General features: G+C 38.1%; 1 protein-coding gene across 10 annotated transcripts in view; it reads right to left on the bottom strand.

Annotated features, from left to right (window-relative positions):
- The window catches only part of GRIP1 (glutamate receptor interacting protein 1), a 234344-nt gene that overhangs the window by 102917 nt on the left and 119360 nt on the right, over positions 1-12067 (bottom strand). For all 10 annotated transcript variants that reach the window (XM_086472047.1, XM_086472071.1, XM_086472030.1 and 7 more), the window contains exon 2: positions 8169-8249. In XM_086472047.1, the coding sequence (XP_086328173.1) occupies positions 8169-8249 (81 nt within the window). The remainder of the gene's footprint in view (positions 1-8168; positions 8250-12067) is intronic.

The raw sequence follows: 12067 nt of genomic DNA, 5'->3' as shown, positions 1-12067 counted from the left end.
TCATGTACAGTATTGCCTTTAATGCATCTTCTTCCTCATTTATGGTGAAAGGAATGAAATTAGATTGTTCCCTATTCTAATCCTTTTCAGTATTGAAAAGCGCTCTCATGATAGCAGATCTGTAAAGAAAATGTATAAATAAATCACCAGCAATCTCATTTAGGTAAGAACTCAGTAGGCTTTTTTCATTTTCTACGAGAGCTAAACTTCTTTCAGGTTTATCTGTGTATGAAACATGTTTACATGAATGCCATATATGAAATCATTCCAACAGAGTTATTTTGGTGCAAGGGAAGGAGGATAAGGAAGAAATCTTACTTCTTTCAATATTAAATATGTGAAAGCAAATTCAGGAATTTCCATTGTTGATGAGAAGTAAAAGACATGTAGCTCTGCAGATGCTTCACAGACCATTTGATAAACCTCCAGCAGGTTAAACAAACACACAGGGAAGATTGTAAACTATACAGCAACTGCAGCCTCTCATCAAACATGAAAATCAGCAAATGACTTTGCAGATATAATAAACACCTCAAGTGCAGAAAAGCTTACTAGCCTGTGATCTGCATTTCACAGGTCAAAACACTTGCTTCTGCTAGGAAATCAGCCAAGATAGTTACCATAATAACTGTGACTGCAGAGGTTATTCTTAATGGATTTCTAAATGCTAAAAATCTCTTCAGTGGCAAATCTAAGCATTCTGTGCTGATTTTAAAAAGTACACAAGTAAATGTCTGTGAGACCAATACAAATTGAGGGGAAAAAAGTGCTTTTGTAGACACATAATTCAACTTCCTAACTCAGCCTTTACTGATCTATATAAATTATTTTCAGGTTATACTTCTGCAACAAATTCTTTTTTTCCACAATGAGAACTATGAAAAAGGTAGGGAATGACTTTGTGACAGGTTTCCTCAGGCAAATCATGCTTTTAATCTGCGAAGCCAGTTAGCCAGTGAAGACTGTTCAATATTTTTGTAGGGAATGAAGGAGTAGGGCAAGACAGCACAGCATCTGTGAAATCAGAGTGCTTACGAAATCTGAGGAAAGCTGAAGTCAAAGGCAAGGCAGGTTTCTTTTGATGAGGCTGGAAAAGGTGATTCAGGTCTGCACAAGTTAAGCAACGCTGCTTGAGAAGGTGGCTGCCCTGTAGCAAGTGATGCAAAGAGGGCTGCTGAAGTCACAGCAGCACTCCATCAAAAAATAACGGGATCGTTTACATCTTCTGCAGCTTTACTTGACACAGGAGTCTGAAGGAATTGGACCAAGTTAACTGCATGCATGAGAACAGCTATTTTTGAGCACCCACTGTCTTGCCAACGCCGTATTAATCACAGAGGAAAACAAAACTGGCTCTGGAGGTGTGTTTGCACATAGGTAAACACCTACCCACTGGGGATGGATCATCTGTCTGTCACATTTGTCAGTCACTGTGAACCTGGCTCAGATGTTAACAGCTGAGCTACAGCAAGAGTAACCTAGGAGCCATCTTTCCTCCTAAGCAGTGTCATTTAATTAAACCTGTATCCTTGGACCATATCAGAAGCCTTTCATTTTTTTTTTTTAAATCTATGTGGATTTTTTTTCCAATTCCTCCTATCTCTCTGTATTATCTTCTATATTTCTCCCTTATTTCTGAGATTATCTTGTAAAAGAAAAATAATACACTCTATTCTAGTGTTATACTATGCTGAACAGACCTTTTCCTCATTTAAATTTTAGCACAGCACATACAAATGTTAAATTCAACTGATACAATTTTGTATCGGCAACCCAAGCACATCACATGTTCTGTCTCTAACTGCAACCTATACTGGATCCTGGAATTATATATATATTTTTTTAACTGACAATTATTTTCTTATTTCTTCCCAACCTTTGCTTGTTTTCCTACAGCAATATATTTTTGTTTTCAGGATTAAACAGACATTTCTATGTTACAAAACCCACAAAATCATAGTGACGAAAGTAGAGTAGTCTTTAAAATTCTTCAGATTCCAGCTGACCTACATTTGAGTTCGTTAGTTGTGGGCAGTAGACAAACCCCTCAGGAAAGCCACATTTGGTGTAGCCTGAGACAGAATACAAACATTTGCTGTACCATGGCAGGCTGTGGGTGAGGGAGGGGGAAAAAAAGGCATACTTTTGTGGTTTTGTAAACAGCTCTCTAGCACCTGTATGTTTTCAGAGCCAAGGATGGATCAGAAGAAAACTGCCTCACTGCTTTCTACTGACATATGCATTGTATATTTAAACATTTCAGAGCTTGATAATTCCCAGGATATTAATTATTATTTTTATTACAATAATTTAGTATTTCATGACTTCCACTATGAAAATTTTGTGTCCTAAGCAATTACTGAGGACACTACATCATACAGTAATTATTTTTTTAGTATCAGCTCTGTAAATATTACCCTTGCATCGCATTTTAAGGTTCTTGGATTTGCACATGCTCCCTTCTAGCTCAGTAGTTCAAAATTCAGCCTACCCTAAAATGATGTTTGTTTAACATTTCATTTTTGCATTAAAACTCTGTTACCAAACTCTCCAAAAACAAGTCTGCAAAACTGCTAATAACAGCAATACCAGAGGTTGAGCCACTGCAGAGGATGCACTCAGGGCTGTACATTCACTCTATGCTTTTTCCTCCAGTTTGATGGTTAGCCCTGTTTTTAAGATCAAACACCATGCTGAAAGAGAAAACCTGTATTATAGCATGCTTCAAAGAATCAGGTAGTGTGGAAAGAAAGTGCAGTATTCATGCACGTACAAAGGAACGGAAAAATCTGGTGACTTTAATTTCAGACTTCAAAGTCTTGACAATTTTTCTTCAGAGTAGAGTGACCTACTTTACCAACTGACCTGTTAGTACAGCCCCGCGACTGCATACAAAACTTGCAAACCACAAATAATGAAAACATTGGCTAGAGAGAAACACAGGCTCCCCATGGTGTAGAAAATGTCAAGGGAATGATTTAAAACATCTAGGTTTGGTCCTTTCTGCTCTTCTCCATAAGGGTTGGCATGCACTCTCACCATAAACACAGACAATTTGCCTATTCAGAAGATCGGGTATCACTGTGGAGTAGAAGGTGGCTGGAATGAGATTTGGGAAGGCGTAATGGCTCCTGTGGGTCCAGGGGCCGTCATAGCTGGAGCACAAGGGTTATGAGGGAGGTAAAACAACAGCGGATCAAAGCCGACATGATGACGGACAAGACTTCAAGGACCTTTTGCTTGGTGCACTGAGCAGAGCAGAAGGCAGGCAGCTGTGTTATTCTTCTGTCTCAGAGAAAAGGAAATTTCCTCTGTTTGAGGAAATACTCCCACTATGTCTCCGTGTTATTTGGTGCTGGTTCTTTGAACAAGAATTTACTTAGGAGAGAGACAGCTACATGACTGCAATCCTCTTAGCTAAACTAAATCTCCTAATTCACAGATAATTCAAATAGCTGTCCCAGGCTATGGTTTGCACTATAGTTGTTTTGAGCCCTTGACCACTTCAGGCAATAAAACTTCACACTTCTAGAAGTCTCCCATAATGCAGATGTCTGAGTTGGAAGATGCAAGAAGTAAAAAGTACTGATTTTTTAAATTTAATGTCAAATAGATTGGGTACAAACTAGCTTTCCCTAAAAAAACAGACTTTCAACCCAACCAAAACTATTTGTAGAATTTAACTGAAACTTACTAATGACTTCAGCCAACAATAATAAAACACTGAGAAGCTGAAACACTTCAGCTTTTTAAAAACTGTGGGGATTTTGACTATTTTCTTTTTTAAAATAATAGGAACTTTTAAAACTCAATAAAAAGCACGTACAGAATTGGACTAAAAATAAAACGAAACCTTTGTTGCAGATTTAATGAAATATTTTAATCAGCCTAAAATTTATGGTGTCTTTTTTCTGTTTCATGGAGGAATTATTTTTATGCACAGTCAGGTCATTTCTTTCCCTTCCATCCCCTCAGTTTTCAGTGAGTGAATTGAAAATAGACAAATAAATAAACGAAGTGAACAATTTGCACAGCATTAGTGTCGACAGATCTCTCCATGTTGTTAAAACAGACAACAGGGCATTGGATTTTAGTCCGAGAAGCATGTGAGCAGCTATTCCACCTGTCCATGTTCAGGACAGCACTGAGAACATGCTTATTTTCAAGTGTATGTTAGTCTCCTTGATTTCAAAGAGTGTCTTTAACAGTGTCATCAGCTCTTGACATCGTATCAGTACGGTTGGAATATTTGATGCCCTTTTTAAAGTTCCCTCAGGAATAAGCAACCATAGGAATGACATCTTTGACTGAAGTGCTATTGACCTAATGCTTCCCCTCGGCTAGGCACCGCTTCAGACCCTCAGCAAGCCGGGAGGAAACCTCAGCCCAGGAACTCAATGGGAACTATGGACATCTAAACCTAGGGATTCAAGAGGTTAGCTAACAAGTGAGTATCAAATACTTTATTTTTAAATGACAGATGTTCTTAACTGCACCTGTGATTCCGAGGGAAGGGTCTTACCCGTGAATTTTGAAACATGTTGCTTTCATCTATGTGTCTAAGTACTAGTCTGACAGTGATAGTACACCCCCCCTCGGCTTCTGTAACCTATCACATGGGTAGAGTAGCAATAAGGTTTCATTATATACTGGTTGACAGTCTAAATTTAAATGTTCAGAGGAGAAAATCTGTCTCTTACTTTGCAGGTTGCTTGTCATGCTGGCGTTACCTCAAGATTCACTTTTACGTTAAGAAATTCTGACTGTAAAGCTAAATAATGTTTCAAACAATCATGTATTTAACTGTAACTGAACACCTACACATCTGCAAAATGAAGTTCAAGTTTCAAACTGTAATTATATTAATGCATATAATTTGAATTAACTATAATTTCAGCAATTCTGCAAACCCCTTTGAAAGGATCTGTTGCTTGTTGATTTTGCGCCATGTGAAGACATGATAAATATGACATGCAGTCTCATCACATGAATAATGCATTCTGCATCTTAAGCAAGCAAGTTCTGCTCCAGAGAGATGCTTAATCCATTCCCTGCTTCTGGGGATAAAAGGAATTAAACTCAGTGCACTGATCTCACTGTATGTGCTCATTTGACTTTAATTATAAAATTATTATTTCAACATTTTTCCCTGTAAAATAAATCAAGCCTGAGCTCCACGTAACCTCTATAGAATTATATTACTTCTCTGTGCATTCAATCTTTGCTCATCAATACTACACTTTCAATACAGTTTCGCATGGAAGGACAAAAACAACCTCTTGGGGTTTACAACTGGCATCAAAAGCTCCCCTTTTTGCTATCTGGCCAAAGAAAGGAGCACTGGAATCCTTTAAAGTGAATTCAAATGTCATGAGAAGGAACTTTCACCAGACACAGGGAGACGACACGATCCAACACTACGCTGTAAGATTTACATCATGCATCTTGGATATATATTTTCACTAGTGTTTTTTCCACAGACTGTTCAAACCTGTGCAAAGCTCAGTATAACCTCATTTACCTTGCTAAAAACCAAAAGTTTTCTCTTGGCTGATTCAAAGGCCAGAGCGTTCCTTGGGAATAGGACATCTGCTGTCCACGTCTCAGGAATGACAGAGCGTCAAGTGGATTAGACAGCTATGCTGTCAAAGGCACTGCCATGCTTCAAGCTTGAAAAAACAGCACTTCAGGAATGTGATGTTTTATCAGGCATACCATCTGGGGGGAATAGAAATCAATGCTTTCCATACAGTGTACGCTCTCCATGTAAGGATTACTGACAGTAACTCCAGCTGACATGTCTCCATCCAGGTCTAGAAGAATTTACCAGGTTCACTGCATCGTATCTTCCAATTCAAAAGCTATTTGGAGCTGACCTACATACCATCAGAGCATGATCCTGCCCCCAAGAAAAAGTGGCTGTACTACTTTTGGTCTCAAAACAGTTAATGCTACTAGTTAATACTAGTAGTACACTTCCCACTGCTAAGCCAAGCTGGCTAGCTAGGATGCCTGTGTCAAGATTAATCCATAATGTGAATACATTGCCCACAGACAAGCAAGAAGATGTTATTTACAAGGTGCTAGCTTACCTATGAAATGTGGGGTCAAATTTTCTCAGTGACCAAGTGACACAAATGTTCACAGGTTATTTTCAGAAACTTCAGTCATTTCCTAAACGTTCAAGTCACTTCTCTATATAGAACTTCGCTTTACAAACCTATTTATGTATCAAAACCCTCAACATCCACTGTGCTAGAATGTGAATTTGTCAGGGCATGAAGAATTTTTATTTTTTAATTTTTTTTTTTTCAAATATCCAACCACCTCTATCTCATTTATCCCTTGGTGCTCCTAAGGTCTGGAAATGCAACAATGCATTAAGATAAATGTCTTCAGTATACTAAACGCTGAATAACATGCATAAGCTTAGATCAGTTTTTTCAGAACAGCTGAAATGAAACAGAGTACATCTCACCAAACACTTGTCAGTATTATCTCTCTGAACAAACTGTGATTTATGCAGAGCACACAGGAAAGATTTATCTGCAGTGCTCTCAAAAACTCCAGAATATACAGCGAATTTAAAAAACTTCAAAATAAACGATCATTGGTCATGACAACTATTCAACACCTGAAATTCCTAATCTTATCAAATGCTCTAAAGAAAAATTGCACCAGTTCAACGTTCATCAAATCTTCTCTTTAAAGAACACAAGTGAAAATCATCAGTTCTCAAAACGTCATGTGAAACCATGAACTTCAGTCTGCATTCAGACCTTAGCATAAGTGTTTTATAAATACAGTAACCACACCATGAATGACAATTAGTAAGTTCACAGTGAAAAAATTCAGATTTCAAAAAAAAAAAGGTAGATACTTAGTATGTTAAGTACTAGTGACCAATGAGCTAAAGCATAACGTGAAAAGGCACCCTTACAGAGGTCTTAATTCACTCTGAAGAATGACGACTCTTGACTTGTATTGACTGGATTAAAAAAAACCTGTTTGGTGTTTGTATAATTAAAGATTTTCTCATAACAATAACTGCACACTGGACACTGCAGTCACGTCATTTCACAATGGTTATGATCTTCATGATTCTACCATAAAAATAACATCTTTAAATTACTAAGATGTTTTCAACAGACAAAAATGTTTATTATAAGCAACAGTAAATCATCCAGCTTGCTCGCTCTCACACATACAAATACGCCCACAAAACATTTGCAAAACATGTACTTTGGCCCTTCAGAAACACTACAGCTATTTGGATGAGATCTGAGCCTGGCAGTGGTAAAGGTCTGAGCTCCATCCCCTGTACTCATAGCCTCCCTGTGGGTTGTATGTCTTTGTTCAATAATAAGGCCACGGAGAGCAGAGACTATTAACATTAGTCATTAGAAGGTGGGTGACATGACCTTACAGTTTCTGATTTCTATCGCAATACATTTTCCCTTCGAGTCAGAGGTTATGTTGCTTGAGGCGAGAACGGCAACATCAGTTATTCCGCCTGTGCACAACCTTTGTCAATGTTCATTTGTTTTCATTAAAAGATCTCCAAAATTTTACTTGAGGTGAAAATCCCTTTAGATTGCTGCATAATATATATAAAACTTGCTTTTCATGGGCATATTTTGCAGGCTTGTTCGAGGTAATTAGAAGAGACACAGGTCCAAAGATCACATATTTTAACCATTGATCTAGTGGTCCAGCTTTGTGTGATGCGATAACAGAAAAGACAAGGATGGGCATATGCGTGGCAGAAAACCACGTGAAGATGAGAACTCTGACAGAGTGTTGCTCTGCTAGATTTCTGAGCCTGTCCTATCAGCATGGGAAAATATGAACCAATCTTCCTACACAATCAAAACCATATATCAAAGAACAGATTTCTTGGGGCCTGAATATATGCAAGCCTCTGATGGAAGGGTTGTTGTGATCAATGTCTGAAATCTGCTGCAAAAGACAGAGACACAGGGATGTTCTTCATAGCAAGCGCTCGAGGTAACCTAACTGCGGGATCTCCTTACAGCTCCCTCTTCATTATAAAGTTGCTTGGTAGTAACTGTAATTCATTTGCTTTTTATAACTAGTTGGATTTTGATTAGTATTACCTTGCTGTTCAGAAACAAGTTAAGTGTTATAAAAAGCAAAGCAGGTCTTACCTGGAATACTCTGTCTCCTCACAGACAGTGCTCCATCAGGTGCCTTTGCCTGGTTTGCAGACTTTGTATAAGGACTCTCATCTAAACAGAAACAAGCAACACTTTCAGTTACTGCTAAATACAACGTTAAAACCAATGTAATTTTTACCCCAATACTGTGTGAACTAGAAATGCAGAGCCCAAGAGCTGCTTTGAGCTAGATGAGGATGGGTATTTCTGAATGCTGACTCAATGCTCAATGTCATGTTTAGACTCAACAAAGGCTCTGAATAGCAGTGCTGAAAAGGATGAGGTAAAATTAAAATTGGAGATAATGCTTACTTGATGATAGGCTTGATATACAAAGGCCTTTTCGGTTTTAACGTAATCATAGAAATTTCCTTTTTCTCATGTTAAGAAGCTTCACATGTCAAACTCTCAAGTGAGAGAGGTACCACCCTGGTTCAGGAATGAAAGGTTTCCAGAAGCTTTTGAATATTCTGGCTGTAAAGATGCATTCCTTTTCCTTTGGGATCTGTCAGTGGGTAGTTCCTTTTCTGTCATAACAACAGGGGAAAATATCAGAAAGCTGTTGCCAAATAGGCCAGGCACATTTATGCCTGAAGAATGGCACTGTAACAGTCTGTGCCTAAATAGGAGGCTATGTGGAACACCTACGGATCAACCTCAGCGCATAAGAGACCACAAATGGTGGGATGCGCAGATGAGTCATTAATCAAAGGCAGCATCAGGAAGGAAGTGAGTCACTTCTACATCCCTCTTAAGAGCAGAATGAAGGTACGGAAAAATCAACTATGTCGTAGTTTTAAAAAGGACAAGCTATAAGCTCAGGAAAGAAATGAGAACAAAAGAGAAGAAAAACTATTATCCATTTTATTATTTCAATCAAAAGAAATTAATCTGAAGAAATTAGGCTTCTGTCTTGCTTGTCCTTTAATCAAGTGCTCAAACACTTTAAAATATTATCAAAGCCTTCTATTTACGTATTTTTCTCCAGGTTGCAAAGGACCAATGCGTTTACAGCATGTGCACGAATACATGCTTACATGCTACAGATCAATGAGTAAAGAAATCAAAGGCTACGTTATCTGGTATAGCATCCTCCAATCAAGTAGAACCATATAAACATTTTCTGGAGAATCAGTTTTTCTTTTCAGCTGACACTCTTGACATTATAAGCCTTCTTTGATGATTACACTATTTATGTCTTGCAAAGTCTCAAACTCCTTTAGAAACTTGCATCAAAGACAGCAGTCCATTTTCATACAAGGGAGATAAGGGTTTGGTCAGCATAATTTAAAACCAGGTCTCAGAAAGAAGCATCTAGAAGAGCTGGCTGGCTTTTAAAACCAGAACCTCTGCAATGATCTCTGCTACTGTTAGGTTGATGCAGTAACAAAAAAAACCCTAAATTAATTTAAAAAAAAAAAAAAAAAAGAAAAAGGAAAAATATTGTTTTATAAAAGGCAAAATATTGTTTTATAGCCATGAACCTTGATGAAAATGAAGTAATGAAGAGCATTGTCCTGCTTTCAGCTGGGATAGAGCTCATTTTTCTTCTTAGTAGCTAGAATAGTCCTGTGTTTTGGATTCAGTATGGGAATTGGTATGGGAAGAATGCTGATAATATCCTGATGTTTTCAGTTGTTGCGAGGAAATCAGGAACTTTTCAGCTTCCCATGTCTTATGAGTGCGCAGGTGCACAAGAAGCTGGGAGGGAGCAAGGCCAGAGCAGGGGACTACAACTGGCCAATGGAATATTCCGTATCATACAATGTCATGCTCAGTATACAGATGAGGGTGGGCCGGGAAGCTCTTCTGGGATGTGGTTCTGGGATTTTCTCTCCTCCAGGATCACTAGCCAGGAAGGGGCTGAGCATTGGTCAGCAGCTGGTGAGCAACTACATTATGCATCACTCGTTTGTATATTCTATCATTATTATAATATTTCAATTATTAAATTGTTTTTATCTCAACCTACAAGTCTCCTTACCTCTACCCTCCAATTCCATCCCCCATGGTCTGGGGCTGGGGAGGGTGAGTGAGCAGCTCAGTGGTGTTTGGCTGCTGGCCGGGTTCAAACCATAACAAACATGTATTGGTATAACACCCCAACAGCAAATATAATTGGCTTTTTCTACAATAAAATGAACTCCCATTGCTTTAGGACTACACTGTTACAATGAGGAAGACAACTGTCTTGACTACACTGTATGCTAGTACAAACTCCAAGAAAATAAAGCTGTCAGCTCCAGGAAATCCAGAAGCATGAAAAAATATTAACATAGATCCAGCTACACAATTCAAAAAAAAGGTAGACATATTATTCCATTTGAGGAAAGTGGTAAAGCTACTATTATTGCATATGCAGAATATACATCCCCTCATTAAAGACAAAAATTAAAGACTGAACTAGAGCTTCTGAAGGAAGCAGGATTACGATTTTTTCTTTCATAGAAAAGGCACTGCTGAGCTCAAACGCAAGACAAGGTTCTCCAAACAGCCTTTCTAACTCAGAACAATACAAAAAAAATAGAGCTCATCAATAGCATATGGCTTACATGTCCCATCCATTACTACTTACTTGTAGGTGTTGAATGTGACAGCATTTTTCTATTAAAAAGTGGGCAGGAAATATATTACAATTTCCCAGGAACCAATGGATGGTGACGACTTTTGGGCTCTATTTGAATGCATGCCCTACCTCTGAAAAAATCTATCAATTTACAGAACAAAACAGTCCTCTCCTGGTCAGACTTATTACATACGAATCCTTTTCATCAGATTGGAGAGAGGGGAAAAAAGGAAAGAAGAATTTCCACAACCAGACCTTTTTCATTGAATCTTTGTCACTGAACAAATGAGTAAATCCAGCTACATTCTCTTCCTGGAATAGGATTTTCCCAATATTGCACTGTGAGTACCTGCCGTTATCCTGAGTTCAGAATAAAGAACAAGCCTGCAAATCTTTCTGGTTAACGGCACCAATGAGGGAAAGGGAGTGCATGTTCAAATTACTTACTAGGGAGCCTGAGCAAAAAGTCTAGTATTTTCTACATAACAACTGGCAGGTACTAAAGGTAACGGAGACTGCATATGTGAGTAACCTAGTATCATAATTCAAGCATATTAATGTTGAAGACTTCTCAGGTAGAAGTATTTCTCAGGTATTTATATAGTTTAGGTACTGTAGGCATGCAATTGTATTACATTTCTTAATCTGTCTACAGACTTTCACAGCAAAAAAAGGTTGCTCCATAAACTTTTGAACCCTTATTAATGCAAAATAGGCCTCATTATTATTGGGAAAGAACATTGCATCTTTGGTGGATTAGGAAGCTGTTCCCAGGACAGGAAGGAATTCTATTTCAGTGCCCATTTAACAGTAAAATCACACTGCAACATAACTAGAAATCAGTGTAAAGGATTCCCAGAAGCAAAGGAAAACAAATATAGCCAACTGGATAAAGAATGCTAACAGCCTTATCTTATTGAGATGCTTATTTGAGACAGAAAAGTAATATAAAAAGCAGACAGATGTAGAAATAGATGACATCCTAAAGAACAGAGAAACTAAACAGACACGGAAGCCCTGATATGTCAGACAGTATTCATGCTGTCAAGAAGGGAAAAATCTGTTTGTATGTATTAGCAAATTTGTATGTGTGGCCACAAGAATTTATTATCAAATTATAATTTCTTGATGTCCCCATCTGTTCTATAGTTAGCAGGGACAGTCTTAAAACATGCAAGGTTGTCTCATGAATAGCAGTACCTAGAGGGAGTTGTCTGATTTTGTATTACCAGCTTCCCCCTCTACAGCACAGATAGACTTTGTGGAGACAAAACCCAACCCAGCAAGCCAACACTCTGAAAAAGCACAGAAGCAAATGGTTATG

This window comes from Leptosomus discolor, chromosome 1 (assembly GCF_034619465.1).
Source record: "Leptosomus discolor isolate bLepDis1 chromosome 1, bLepDis1.hap2, whole genome shotgun sequence".
Classification (NCBI taxonomy): domain Eukaryota; kingdom Metazoa; phylum Chordata; class Aves; order Leptosomiformes; family Leptosomidae; genus Leptosomus; species Leptosomus discolor.
Note: the sequence above shows the minus strand (reverse complement) of the source record. Positions and strands in the feature narration are given on the sequence as shown.